Below are 14,977 nucleotides of genomic sequence, written 5' to 3' on the forward strand. Positions count from 1 at the left end.
TAGGAAATTTTTCTTAAAACAAAGCACGTTTATTGTCAACAAGGACATTAAAAAACAAAATGATAGATTTTTTTGCCCAAACAACACAGTTTCTCTATTAATAGTTACACTATCAATGTTATTCAAGTTGCAGAAAAATGGAAGTTGCAATAGATGAAAATACAAGTGGTGCATTACAAAGCTGGTATGAACAAACCTGAACATACTTTGAATTGGTCATTAATACGTCACTGACAAACAGTTCGAACACCTTTCTTTGCCTTCTGTGTGTATACTTTATACACAAATTCAAATAATGCATATGCTATTTTAATATATATTAAAAGCATAACAAAATGGCAACAAAACAATAAATAAATGTTAATGTGCAATGTCTCATTTCCAGCTGTATTATCTTTAAACTTGTTACAATCTTAAAATGAAAAGTCAATTTTTCTTTTTTATTATTCATAACCTCTTTAGTAATATTAATGCTATTGTGACACATTCTTAGAGCAAAACAAATGCCCCAATCAACAGTCTGGAATCAGAGTGGCCACTGCTTTTTCAGCAGGCCAGGGGCAAATAATTATTCAACAGCCTCTTGTGCAGCCCTTCTATTACAATGCTTGTCTTATACTCTAACTTCTCATTCATCTGCTTTGGCCTGGGCTGTTTGGCATAGGATTAGGTTGCCTGTAGACACTGTTCCAGCATCTCCTTTCTTCACATTCACTCTCTCCCTGTGCCTCCCCATAAACTTTCACAAGACTGCACCCCATCCGATGGGCTCCATTTTTATTTGGGATTGACACATTTGAATATTGAACTTTGATCTGTTCCTGAGGGCAATTGTAACAGAGAAGCTATATTTTTCACTGTAAAATACTGAGGATTTCCTTGGCATTCTCTGTGTTCCAGCCCTGCCCTTGGAGAGGGCCCTCACAGGCAAGCACATATTTGTTGAGGATCTGTGTGCCAATGTCCCGAAACTGGAGGCGATCTTCTTTGTGCTCCGTAGTGTCAGCGCTGCAGTCCTCGTACTTGACTGCCCAGAAACACATTTCGCCAATGTACATCATTGTCAACAGGTGTGTGTCTGAGAAAATGCCTGACCCAAAAGATAAACCGGTAGTTAGTAAGACCAGTTGGCGACAAAAGAACAGATTGTTAAAAAAATTTCTGTGTCAGTTTTCAGTTATCCAGGTCATTGTAGTATTAGAAGAAGAAAAACAAAAAGTGATGGATTTCTTTAACTCTGTTGAAGACTTTTCACCTCTCATCCCAGAGGCTTCTTCAGTTTGGCTTCTGTATGTAGAGCCCCAGGTATTTAAACCCTAGTGGGGGTTGTCCCTTAGGAGGTGGTTGCTGACCACTATTAATCATGTGAATCATCAAACAAGCCAAGGTGAGCCATATCCAGTTTTTGGGGCAAGTTTTTTCCGAAGTGTCACTTGAAACTTCTGGTGGTAATGGTCCACGCCTTTTTTCACATCTATACACCTAATTCTGTACCTGTACCCATTATTACGTATGGGACTCTCCACCTTTTGGTTTTAGAATTGAAAAGCCTCTGGGATGAGAGAAAAAGCAGCTGACCTTCAATGAAGGTCAGCTGCTTTTTTTTTTAAATTCTCCTAAGATTTTCAAAGATGGGTAACAAATTAGAAGTAAAAAACTCCTTTACTAAGGAGTTCAGCCCCCAAACCACATTTAATGATCCCTGCCAATGATTACTCTGGGATGTAATTTTCAGTAACTATATTTATTTGCCAAAACTCTTGTCTCCAAGGACAGAAGAGATTCCAGCGAAGCTGTCAGGTTTCTCCCTACCACAATATAACACAAACATCCGATCACATAACTGTGGAGGTTGTGGGTTCAAGTGTATTCCTTCATTTATCACGTCTATAATAAATAACACATTTACCTTCAGATAAGATGTTTGCTGTAGCAGTGTCATGTAGCACCACACCATCATTGAGCTTTACAGAGTTTCTCACCTGCAGCATCCGCATCAGGTATCGCACACCTTCCTGAATACACTGGGTCAAAAATGTTTTTAATGTTAAAAAAGAAACATAAAAAAGTGGTAAACTATTGGTTTTAATCAAAGTAAAGTTGTACAGCTAACAATGAATGAAACTCCTTAGATCTCTGCATTGTTTGTTACCTTAAGGAATGTTTCCTTGTTTTTCTTGATCCACTGCTTTCGCTGATGAAGGGTATGACAGTACATATACAGCAGAGCTCCACGTCTCCAGTAGAGACATTCTAACAGCTCTAAACCCAACACAGACTGCACCTAACATAAACCAAAAGACACGAATATCAATATCAGACACTCCATGATGCCTCATCCATATTTATTTCATAAGCACTTTAAAAGCATGTGTCCAAGTGTGAGTAGCGAAACCACAAATCAAAGGGAAAATTAAAGTTGAACTGACGTCCAACTGAAAGTAGGATAATTACTGGATAGTTAACCAGACCAAGAAAGAAACACATGGACACAAAAAAAAAAAAAAAAGAGTGTCTGCTCCTCTTTTATATCCTTTGGGTTGTGGGTTTGTGTCCTAGTAACCTCTATAGTCTTATATTGTAATAACCAGACTACATGACAGTTTGTGATTTGATACAAAGTACACTATTCATAAAATGGAGTAGAAGACAACACCAAAATCGGTTTGAGACAAACACAAACCTCTTGTGCTGGTGCAAGCCGTGCGGCCAAAACTTCAGGTTCAGTCAGATCTTGAAGAAGCTGCTGAATTTTAAATGGTGAACAGTCCTCAGGGAACTCCTGGTCCACCAGTTTATTCTCTTCATAAAAAGTGATGTCTAGAATCACCTAAATGATGAAAAATAAAATAATTTACAAAAAAAAGTAAAACTGAATGATGTGTTAAAATTGTCTTAAACATTTTCCCTGCACCATGTATAACTTTGCAAAATAGGATAAAGGCCTATAATAAACCTGCCAGCTGTTGCTCCTTCTTTAAACCAATTAAGAAAACTATTTAGGGGGGGGGACGACAACAACAACGGTTAGAGATATCTGTATCTAATCTGGAGCTGTAATACAACATAAGCACGCACAACATAAATGAAACTGAATTGAATTTAGATCACGTAAAGCAATTTCCAATAATGCAGTCACTGATTTTACTGTCCCATCAGATCAGCTGCCTACTCAAAAATATTTTTTCTGTCTTTCAAAAAGCTTTAGTATGATGGTTCTTGAACCTCCTCAGAGATACATTTAGGGGAAAATATAGGCTAAAGGCTGAAGGATAGAGTGATGAGAATGGCAGGAAGTACAGTACGCAGAATGGAAAGCACCCCAAAATCACATTGATACAACTGTAACAAATGTAAAACAAAACCACCATCTTCAACATTTCTTCTTCCCTAACTGAACCATCTCTTGTGGGTTGGTATGGAGTTAGAGGTTTTGTTTTACAGTTTATGGCAAACATTTTACTCCTAAATTTTTAAAGCAATACGCTTCAGAATATCTTTAGTAAAGTTAATCTAGACCAGTTTGCATTAGACATTATTACAATGTCACACAGAGGCTGTAAATCGTTAAAGGAACAGAACTAAAACACTCATAATTAGAGGGTTTTCATTTCAGACAAAGTTTCCATGTTTTCCTGATATGAGCTCTGTAATTATGTCAAAATTTAGATAAGAGCTAAACAGAAGACAGCAGCAACTGCAAAGACGGCCCTTTCAATGAACTCATTATAGAAGACACTATGTTAGCAACATTAGTTGCTAAATAACAATTATTTTGATAGCAGACTAATGTGCCTCATTTTTCTTTGATTAGTCAACAATTATTTCAGTAACTCTTATCTACACTTCCTGTAGGCAAACCTCTTATTCTAGGCTCCAGTACCTTACCTGCTCAAGTCTGCCCACCTATGAATACCCTGTTGTTTTGTCCCACAGCAAAAATAATGACATATGAATTTGAAAATAATCAAATGGTTCTTTTAACATTACTCAATAGAACCATCAGAATAAAAATGAAATAAATCAAAATGTTAGGTAATATAAATTAATTTGCTAGTAGCATTTAAACAAAGAAAAAATGTGCAAGTAGGAAACTAAAAATAGTTTCTATCCATAAGTTCAAATAAAGCTTTGAGATCTTTGAGATGATGTTCCCAGCTGTTAATAACCATGCTGAAGATGTTCTCTGTCCTGACTTTAGCCATTTGACAGGTGCATGAGCCTCTTTATTGGACAAAGTCACCCGTATGCCTGTGCTCAACAGTTAAGAAAATACAATTCTGCGTCAACAAATTTTTATAGTCGATGGCAATGATTATGGTGATGAATTGTTGCAGCCCTAAAATTCACAGGAAATTATTTTCAGAGAGTATAGAAAATTTCTTAGCGTTTATTACTGAATAGACGGTGAATTTTGTGATTATGTCTGTGACACAACATTTATGTTACACTACTTTACAAACTTAGCTACAATTCTTGACATGTAACTAGCCTTTGCCTGCTCTATGTTCACTTACTCAAGCCAGAGTCAATATAGATGTGCAGACAGATTTACTTTTTTTTATATAAACTCCCTTATAGTACAGCTGCATTTTATAACTTGCTTCTAGCTATACATGACAATTTAGTCTGTTACACAGACACTAAACCAACAAATATGGGTATTCAATCCCCTGGACATGTGTGTACAATGCTAAACTTAAACTGTAAAAGTAAAGAGACTGGAATGTGTTCAGTTTTTACTTTGTAGAGATGATCGTTTTTTAGTGGCTGCATAGTGTAGTGGTTTACACATCCATCTAACAAATAAAAGATCCCTGGTTTGATTTTGGGAGGAGACACAAATCCCCTTGGGGTTGCAAAAAAGTAAAAACTATATGTGTGAGCAACCAACTGTGGTGACCCCTTGTGAAAATGGGAACAACTGAAAGCATCTTTAAGATATGCAGGGTTTTTATTAAAATGTAGATACAACAGTAACCTACTGCAAACCTGTCACTTTCTGCTTCCACCTTCTAAGATGATTTAGACATTTTATATTTGCGTTTAATACTGCTAAGCAGTGTAAGTAAGAAAAATTTCCTTGTGTTCAGAGCACCTTAGTTGGGTATTTTATCCTGTTTTCTGTGGTTTTGGGGACAAAAATCACTAGTAGTTTAAAAAAAAAAAACCCTCATGTTACTGACTACTTAATAAAATAACTTACTGAAACGCAAGAGAGTAAATACAATTTGATGGAAGGAAGTACCTGTGTGTAATCCTGCAGCAGCTTGGATAGGTTGCTACTCTCTCCTCCTTGTCTGTAAAAGCTTTTCAACTTGTCTAGTATGGCAGATGCATTCTGTAAATAGTCATCATCTACGGAAGAACCATATGTTAACATATTACCCAAGTACAAATCTAAACTCATGAAAAATCCCGAGTTATCGCGATTGTTGATCGGGACTTTATAATCATCCACAATTCGACTCATGACAGGAAAAAAAATATTTTAGCATAAAACATAAGCTGACTAGCCCATGCGAGCATTCACAGATAAACATAAGGCCAAAAATGCGCACTAACACGGTAGCGTTTGAGGTTCAGATACAAGTTAAAGTAAAAAAGTTAACGACACCATTTAACATGCAATAAGGACAAGGTAGATGCTTCGTCGCTTTATTGATGACAGTCGTTTAGCTAGCATTACCAGCCATCATGTGTCATACCTTCACATATGTCAACAATACTGCATTTTAGCTAACGTTAGCAGTTAACTCAAAAACCCTAGTGAAATACAAACATAACTCCGCGAGTTATGTACATTCTCCTGCAACGTTGCTAACCACTAATTATAATTAACTAACTGCATATGCACTGATGTGTTCAGAAAGGTTGTTTTGTTTTGTTTTTTGCCAAAATGCAATATTTCATTAGACAGCAGCTGTTGTCATGGTTGCAAGCTAACGTACGCTGGAAGTTAGCTTGATTGCTTGCTTGCTAGTCGATTCCTTAACCAAGACTGTTTGCCACGTACTAAATGAATTGCCGAAAGGCAAACAAATAAACAGTGTAATCGGTACCTTGCTTTTCAGCTCTGAGACTCGAACACTTGATGTCTAACTCAAATATTCTTCTCTCCAACTCGAAACCTTGTCGTCTGTAGTCGTCGGCCATGACTAAAAGTACCAGTCACGGGAGCTACGGATTTTACTCACGTGTTCAAAGAATTTTCAATTTCCGTTTCTGTGCATGCACGCGCACGGCCATAGGATTATATCAGTAAGTCGTCCCTGCGTTTGCAAAAACGTTAACTTTAACCTGTAAACATACGTGTACTTTTAGATAGTGTGGTGGTGCTGACAGCTGAAGGGAGCGTGCGTGCTATAAAGTTAGACGTCAGCTGAGGCGACTTTGGAAAATAATAACTCAGACAGTAGGAAACAAACTGTTGGTAGCCGGTTAGAATAAAAAAAAAAAAAAAGGGGGGGGGGTTAGTGAGTTTTTAGTTATTTAGTCCAGTGCAATGAGTCCTATGCCAGAAACCGTTTCTACACAAAGTGGAAAGATAAATTTCAAAGGACGGATGAAAAAAATGATCTGTGGGTTTTTGCTTGAAATGTCAGGGATGCATGCAGAGGAAAGATATGAGAAATGTAGGGATGAGCTACAGATTTCTGTTTGTTGGAGGGGGCATATTGCTGGAACCTGTGGATACAAATTAAATGAGGAAAATAGAAGGGGAAATTCTGTGCAACATGAGGCAGACTGGGAAAAATTCAGGTATTGCAAGAAGTGTGTTGCAAACTGGTGTAGGACATCTGCCTTGTGCCTCCTCAACATTATGTTTTCATGGGGCAGAAGGGGAAATAACTAATAACTAAATTCTTTTTTGAGCTGGGTCACCACAGTGGATCTTCATCATCCATTTCAATCCCTATCTCCAATTCTCTGCTGTCACACCAACCCACTGCATGTCCTCTTTCACTACATCCATAAACCTTGTCTGTGGTCTTTCTCTTTTCTTCCTGTTTGACAGCTCCATAGTCAGAATCCTTTAGCCAGTATATCCACTATCCCTCCGCATGTGTCGAGACCATCTCATCTCACCTTTCCTCTCTAACTTTGTCTACAATTGGCTCCATCTCTTGTATATGCTTTTCTCTCATTCACACACGTATTCAGTCTTGCATCTACTGACTTTCATTACTCTTTCCTCTAGCACGCACCTCCACCTCTCCAGACTCCCCTTTACCTGATCATACAGATTTGATATTGATATTTGGTAGCAAATGATCAATAGGGTTGTTGAAAGCTTCAGAAAAAAAATTCTCCTGGTGGAAATGTAGGTAGCTGCAATTAGGTTGCTTTGTGCAAATTAAACACTAAAGTTTTATCAAATTAAAAGGCCTAGCCTTTTTGGCAGTTGAGTTCTGGAAGTTTCTAAAGAGTCGATATAGGCTTTCCAAATTCAGAAGAATTGGGTTTTAATGCATCATGATTTTTTTTTCTATGTCAAAATTCTAATGAAAAAAAAAAGAGAATGCCTTCTCAACACCACTGTGCATTTAATTATGAGCTATTGTTAATCTCCGTCTCTCTTCCACAGCATGTCTTTTGTCTTGTCTCCTTCCCCTCACCCCCAACCCTGATGGCTGCCCCTCCCTGAGCCTGATTCTGCTGGAGGTTTCTTCCTGTTAAAAGGGAGTTTTTCCTTCCCAATGTCGCCAAAGTACTTGCTCATAGCACGTCGTCTTTTGTGAGTTGTTGGGGTTGTTCTGCATTATTGTAGGGTTTTTACCTTTCAATATTAAACACCAGGAGGCAATTCCTGTTTTGAAATATGGTTTCGATATAAATAAAATAAATTTAATCAAATGTGAAACTGTCTTTGTGTGCTAGCAGATGTTGGGATTGAAAGCATTGATGGCGTGGATAAGATTAGGTAGAAAATGTAGATTTGCATGTGCCATTTGGCAGGATGCTGTGCCACTGCATCCTTAGTGAGAGGCTGAATCATCAATGTGATAATGGGATGCAGTGGGGAAACAGAGATTGGAAATTGCTCTCATGCATTGCAAGCTGTGTCAGGGAAATTAATGTTTTCTTCGTGGACCTTTGAATACAGTATAGCCCTACTAAAAAAGAACAAGAGAACAAGGGTAGTATTGGGCTTTCTCAAACGCTATGACGCTACAACACCAACAGTAGGCGGCAATGCACTAAAACATGCCTAGCTTACCAGGTGGGGGAAAGATAACGAAGAAGAGCTTCTCCTTTCATCCTCTTTGAAAACAGCCAATAGCGTCGTGTCGCCGAGCTGGGCTTGCGTGTAGCCATATTTTGTGACCCTCAGCTAGCTCGGTTAAAGATCCAGTCAGCGCTCACCCTGCATCTCCGCCCACCCCAAGTTTGTAGCTCCAAATCATGGCGGCCCTCAAAGCTTTGTGCAGAGCGGAAAATATACTCTTGAAAACCCACCACAGAACCAAAATAAGCTTCGCCATCCACCAATTGAGCAAGGTCAGTATAACAACAGCGACGTTACACCTGTTGTAGGAGTGTTGAGATGATGTTGCTGCAAAAAAAGAGACGACAGTAGTAAAATATAATAATTCAACTGTCATTAAAGTATTGGTTACATTTGGAATGAAACTATGAACCAAGCTTCGCGTCGTTTATACTGTTTCAGTTTGCGTTTATGTGTTATTGTGGGCTGACCTCAGCCTGCAGGGCGCACAACCTTGCGGATACGCGCAATACAACACATTTGCCAATCCTTTCAAAAACTGCTGCTAAGATCTAGAAATGCATGAATAAAGCGAATCAGGTTATTTGATCTGACTAAGGTATGTGTAGTTGGATGATCACAAGTGCGCGTAACTCAACACCAAGTAATCATAGATTTAGGTCTAAACACCTGCCGCACGTTTTATTCAGTGCGGAAAACTTTCAAAAACATGTTCCAATATTATAGAGTCGTTAAATGTGAAGCTCGTTTTGTTAACTAATAAAAAAGATTATTTGTAACAATGTATTTGTGTGTAATGACAAGAACATTGTGAACTTAAGCTTTCTCTTGAATGCTAGTTAATTATCACCCACACAGTGTGATTGCAGCAATCTGCGTGATAGCTTAGATTTTAACTGCCCTTCATGGTTGAACTTGCGTTTAACTACTGTCTGAGATATGAGAATTTACAAAAGACAGCAGCTCGCATTGGCCTGACACAGGGTTTTAAACACATGATTTTAAACCTGAATCCTCTGCTGACTGTTGGTTTTTGGCTCTTGGCTGTGCGCTATCATAATCTCGCCTGCATTTGTTGCAGGATTTGTTCAGCAGTTAGGTTTACTTTTCCTTTCTTCTACAGAATAAATTGGATTTGAACTGTGCAAGCAGGTCATTAGGTTTTAAGCCTTTATTTTTTTGTGCTTCTATTTAGAATTTACATGTTTGTTTGTTTTGGTGTTGCGGAAACAGCATTTTTTATGAATGCAAATTTGCTGTATTTCATGCTCTTGTGCTTTCTACAGACCTGTGGCTCTTACTTTTCCACATCAAGTCAGAAAAATTCAAAGTTCTACTCGGATCCTGTAGAAGCAGTTAAAGATATCCATAATGGAGCTACCATTCTTGTGGGAGGTAATGTATAGTACTTTCACAAACATGTTGTAACAATGTCAGATAGGACTTCTTGGTTTATGATGATTTTGTTCACCTAACAGTATGTTATGCTTTATATTTACATACACTCACTGGATGCTATGAGGTACACCTTGGTATTACTGTTTCTTATAGCTTCATTTTTCTTCATGGCATAGACTCATCAAGGTGCTGGAAACAAAAACATGCTCCACATCCGTGATGCAAATCTCTCATTCCATCACATCCCAAAAGTGCTCTACTAACTGTGGAGGCTATTTGGTTACAGTGATGAGTACTCATTGTCATGTTCAAGAACGCAGTTATAGGTCATTTGAACTTTGTGACATTGTTTGTTCTCATGCTGGAAGCAGCTATCAGAAGACCTGTGGTCGTAAAGGGGTGGACACAGTCAACAACAATAATATTCCTGTATCTTGTGGCATTTAAATGGTGCACTGTTGGTATACCAAGGGCCCTAAAATGTGACAAGATAATATTTTCCACAATATTATACCACCACCAGCCTGAGCTGTTAATACACAGGATAGATCCATGGTTATCTTTTTTTCTGACTCTACCATCCAATTGTTAGGAGACTCATCAGACTAGAGAATGTTTTTTCAGTCTTCTGTTATCCAGCTTTTGTTGAACCACTGGGCAACCAATGGATATTTTCTTTAAACCCTAGAGATGGTTGTGTGGAACAATACTGGTAGATGGTAGATCAGCCGTTTCTAAATTACTCAGATCAACCTGTCTGGCACCAACAACCATGCATTCAAAATCACTTAAATCACCGTTCTTACCCAGGCTGATTCTTGGTTTGAACTTCAGTGTGTCATCTTAAATGCACTTAGCAGCTGACATTTGATTGGCTGATTAGATATTTGTGTTAATGAGCGGTTGAACGCATGCACGTAAGAAAGTGGCAGGTGAATTCATTAGAATAAATGTAATGTCTAATTTGCAATGAAGTGATTCCAAACTGTCTGTAGAATGCTGGTTGAGTATCATCCACACACTGAGTGCAATCCACTGATCTTATTTATAGTCCTGTTCACAGTGACATCGTTAAATGTTTTCCATTGTGACGCACTTCTGTCTAAGAGAAAAGCAGATGAACCTTCCCTCAGTGCAATATAAGAATATTTCTAAACAAGTCTAGAAATACCTGGACTTGATCCAAGCTGATTGCACTTTGGTTTTTCTGTGTGGTTTGACATAGTTAACAAGATCATTGTTTTTGTATTAGTTTACTGTCCAAATCTGGCATGTCCCTAATCCTTAGATATAAATGTGTATTTAAGACATTTTAAGGTCCTTATATGATCTTAAAATGTCTTAAATATATGTTTGCGAATAAAATTCCTTCACACCATGTAGCTCAACTGTGTCATCAAAGGCCGGGGTATCTTTGGACTTTGATCCAAAGTCCATGAGGAGAGCACTGAATCACAGTTCAAATCACAACCTAATTCTCACATTGCTATGAACGAATTGGCCTAAAATATCTGGTTAACACTTAACCACTTAAGCATACAGCACTTAATTGTAATTTTGTAACTGGTCTTAATCAATTGTTCTCCAGGCTTTCTGAAGGTCTTTTAAAGTTTTCTTTGGACATCGGCTGCTTTTTCATTCGTTTTCATTTCTCTGAGCATTTTCAGAGAAATGTTTTTTATGCTTTAAGCCAATTAACTGGATTAGACATTTCTTATTGTTTCCTAGCAAAATATAAGGAAATTAGCGATGGCAGTAAATGCACAGACATCAGCTGAACAAGTGAAGATAAAACACAAAGTCATAACATTTACTTACAACGTAAATACACTGATACATACTTTTGGCAGTTTTATTTAAAGTAGTGTTTAAATGTGTATCGTTTTTCTTTTCTCACAGTGATTCTTGTTTGCAACGCTTACTTTTTTGTATTCCACCTCAGGCTTTGGATTATGCGGAATTCCGGAGAATCTCATCAACAGTTTACTGAAGACTGGCGTTAAGAGCATCACTGCAGTCAGTAACAATGCAGGGTATGTGTGGAAGTGTACATGATTTGTACGTGCTGTTTTAGAATAGTACCATTCATTGTTGTTGGGTTGTTTTGGTAGAATTAAATAAAAACAAAAACATTAGAATTATTACTTTGGTTTAAATCTTTTAACCAAACCACATCCTTGCATATGAACTTGAACGTTTTGCTTATTGTCTTGAATAGTAGTGTTTCTTTGTCTTGATTTGAGCCTGTGATGGTGTCTAATTGCAGCATTGGCAACCTTATGACTGTAACGCCAGACAGGCAGTGTTGTGCTAGCGAGATGCCCAGAGGCTAGTAGATAAGTCATTGGATAAGGTACAAGGAAGAGGTGTGTGTGGTCAGGTGATCTTGTGTGTGATGTTTGTATTTGGTCTCAGTGCAGATTCAGTGTACACATAACAGTCAGCTGATGACCTTAATTACCTTTATTATACGTTTTGTCCTTTTGTACATTTTGTACAGTAGCAAGAACTAACTGAAGGTTGCGTTCAGTCTTTTAACTCAAATAAAATTCTAATACTGTTGATAGAAAAAAGGAAAAAGAAAATTGCAGCTTTCTTTTGTAATCAAAACCTGGCGTGTCACAATCCAGTAAATATTTAATTGTAGTGCTTATGCAGAAATAGTGAAACTTGAGTACCCTTTTGTGTCTTTGTATTTATGCCACATACAAAACTATTAAAGGGTAAGAATTACATGTGTATGTTTTCGTATGATCATTTTATAATAAAGCCTTCTTGGTGATCATATATCCCAGTCATGGGTGGGAAATCAATTTTCCCAAGGGGCCACATGAGAAACTGGATCTGGGCTGCACCAGGAAGCATATCAAGAGATAAAGTTAATATTGAACAGAATTGAGTTCAGCTTTTATGGTTCGGCCCTGCACAACAGTCCCAGTTTCTCATATTACCCCTTGGGAAAATTAATTATATCAGTGGCAGGCAATCAAGTACTGTAATAAAGACTCCTTTTTTTTTTTAAATGACAGTACTGCATAAGTGTGTTTGCTTGTAAAGCAGTGTGAACAAACTATTTTTTGAATGAAAACTAGATTTACTATTTGACAACTAGGCATTGCTAACCTTATTTTGGCAGCAGTGGAAAGAAAGTGTAAGAAGTTAACATGCAGAAATATTGGTTGTGTTGTGTCACTTTATTCTTTAAAGTGATCCCTAATCAAGGATAAATCTTTAATCTTTTGACTTTTGTAGCAATATAGAACACATAAGTGTTTTGTCTCACTGCTTTTGGGTGAGAGGAACGAGACCCTCATATTTCACTTCTCATGAAACTGACACAGCTGGCCCTTTATGCCCTCGATGAGTTGAGAAGGATTCAGCTGTACAAAAGGAGATTATTGGGCTGTTACAGAACCGCCTTCCCTTGCAGCTTTATACGTACTGTGTAATCAGCTGCTTCAGAATTTGACACAAACCAAATAGATTCTGTATAAAAGGCAGTGACACTTGTGCTCAAGATCACTGCTGGAATCTGTTCTCATGAATGAGCACTGAGTATTTGCCTGAAGAGCTTATAGTCCTCAAACATCATTCCATACACACCAGCTTCACACACAAAACATTAACACGAGTTAATAGTGCCAAAACCTTTCTTTAGTGTTTCCATTGTGTGTTGCATCACCAGTGGTTTGTGTGCATGTGAAAGTGCACTTTGCAGTTATCTGTTTTTGCATTCTGATAAGGCATGGCCTTTATATACTTTAAGATAACCCGAGATTAGAGTTACAATTAGAGAACAAAGCAGTGGTAGTTAGAGATTAGAGCAGTGTAAGTGAGTTTTTAGTTGCCTGTGCATTAACATGAAGCACATGTTTAAAGTGTTTTGTGTTGCAAAAATACAGTTTGGACAGATTGAAACTAACTTGATTCGATTGCCATCTGTTTTTCTTGTTTGGTATGAAAGAGCTTTAAAGCCACAAAAAGCCAGTCCTCTCATAGCTGATCAAACAGTTGCTTGAGGGACTCGGCAATTTATGTTTGTCAAAGAAGGCTAGAAAAATGTATTCACAACTGTTGAGTCATGAGGATTTGTCCAGGTATGGTGGTCTAAATACGTGACACCCTATGTGCAGCAGGTGTAAGACACACTTCGGACCAGTGTGAGCTTCACAGCTTCTTTCAAGCACAATTATTCCGTGCGGTTTTGACAGACAATAAACAAAGACATGCTCAGAAAAATCTGACTCAGTGGCAACCCCAGGCTCAGCAGCTGTGTTTGATCAAATGTACTGTGATTATGGCTGTGAATAGGCCACAGCTGGACTGTGACTGTCTTTGCTTTGTCTTAAGATCAGAAAAGGGAGCCATATCCGTTTCAGCTTGACTGAGTTACAACCTTGAATAACCTCTCTAAGCGTTTACGTTAACAATAAGAAATGGTGGAAATTGCAGGAAGATAGGACGTTGATAGTTTCTTATGAGGAAAAAGAAGCATAGTTGCTAGAAATAAATGAGTATTGACAGAAAAGTGCTTTAATGTCAAATAAAAAATGAAAATGTATTCATTTGAAATATAATAACATGAAATGTAAAATAAAACACAACAAGACACTTGTGTGTACCCTTTAGATCAGCTTATATTTATAAAAAACTGCTTAAGTTAATTTAATAAACAAAACAAAGCTTAGTAAGTTAGTGCTGTGTGTGTTTTCCTTAGAGTGGATAACTTTGGCCTGGGCCTGCTGCTCCAGACTAAGCAGATCAAGAGGATGATCTCCTCATATGTTGGAGAGAATGCAGAATTTGAGCGACAGTATCTGTCAGGGGAGCTGGAAGTGGAACTAACGCCTCAGGTTGGTTTAAAAAAAAAAAAAAAGTCAAGTGACAAGGCTTATACAGTTTTTAACAAACATGCTGTGGACATGTATCTGGATTTCTCTTGTACGCCTCTCATAATCTGTCACTTTTTCCCCCCACAGGGTACTCTTGCAGAGAGAATCAGGGCAGGGGGAGCTGGGGTTCCAGCCTTCTTCACTGCTACTGGCTATGGTACTCTTATCCAAGAGGGTGGCTCTCCTATCAAGTACAACAAAGATGGTAGCATTGCCATTGCCAGTGAAAAGAGAGAGGTGAGAGTGCTGTAATCCCTGTTGTAGTTTTGGAATTAAGTGCTGTAGCTGAACTTCGCGGGTTACATGATAGTAGCCTTGAATTGTCCTCATAATGCACAGATTCCCAAGAGCTCTGGTCTGATCTGTTGTAGTGCACAGCAGCACTGAAATCCAGTTTCTTTATACAGTAAATTACACAGTGAGTTGAATAAATCTCCATTAGGTACTGGCATGCGAC

The 14,977-nt window shown here is 38.0% G+C and overlaps 2 protein-coding genes across 2 annotated transcripts in view; one reads left to right on the forward strand and one right to left on the reverse strand.

Annotated features, from left to right (window-relative positions):
- Positions 1-7: 7 nt before the first annotated feature.
- rimoc1 (rab7a interacting mon1-ccz1 complex subunit 1) lies at positions 8-6,411 on the reverse strand. The gene is made up of 6 exons (XM_082554403.1): positions 6,063-6,411; positions 5,249-5,358; positions 2,684-2,830; positions 2,153-2,284; positions 1,910-2,024; positions 8-1,090 (listed from the first exon to the last, which is right to left on the reverse strand). Exons 1-6 carry the CDS (start codon positions 6,154-6,156, stop codon positions 855-857), a joined length of 834 nt encoding a protein of 277 aa, XP_082410529.1. The 5' UTR covers positions 6,157-6,411; the 3' UTR covers positions 8-854.
- Positions 6,412-8,247: 1,836 nt separating this feature from the next.
- oxct1a (3-oxoacid CoA transferase 1a) overlaps positions 8,248-14,977 on the forward strand; it is a 52,657-nt gene continuing 45,927 nt past the window's right edge. Inside the window, exons 1-5 of the mRNA XM_082554400.1 lie at positions 8,248-8,502; positions 9,517-9,625; positions 11,571-11,661; positions 14,346-14,481; positions 14,608-14,757. Coding sequence (XP_082410526.1) covers positions 8,407-8,502; positions 9,517-9,625; positions 11,571-11,661; positions 14,346-14,481; positions 14,608-14,757 — 582 coding nt within the window. The 5' untranslated portion in view covers positions 8,248-8,406. The remainder of the gene's footprint in view (positions 8,503-9,516; positions 9,626-11,570; positions 11,662-14,345; positions 14,482-14,607; positions 14,758-14,977) is intronic.

The sequence above is a fragment of the Aulonocara stuartgranti genome (assembly GCF_965226115.1).
Source record: "Aulonocara stuartgranti genome assembly, chromosome: 12".
In the NCBI taxonomy this organism is placed as follows: Eukaryota; Metazoa; Chordata; class Actinopteri; order Cichliformes; family Cichlidae; genus Aulonocara; species Aulonocara stuartgranti.

Excerpts from the sequence above, each read along its gene's own strand:
- rimoc1 (XM_082554403.1), bottom strand. The coding sequence starts at position 6,156 with ATGGCCGACGACTACAGACGACAAGGTTTCGAGTTGGAGAGAAGAATA. Across the intron at positions 5,359-6,062 it reads TCTCAGAGCTGAAAAGCAAG|ATGATGACTATTTACAGAAT; the intron begins GTACCGATTACA and ends GTTCTTCCGTAG. Across the intron at positions 2,285-2,683 it reads GGCTTGCACCAGCACAAGAG|GTGCAGTCTGTGTTGGGTTT; the intron begins GTTTGTGTTTGT and ends GGTTTATGTTAG.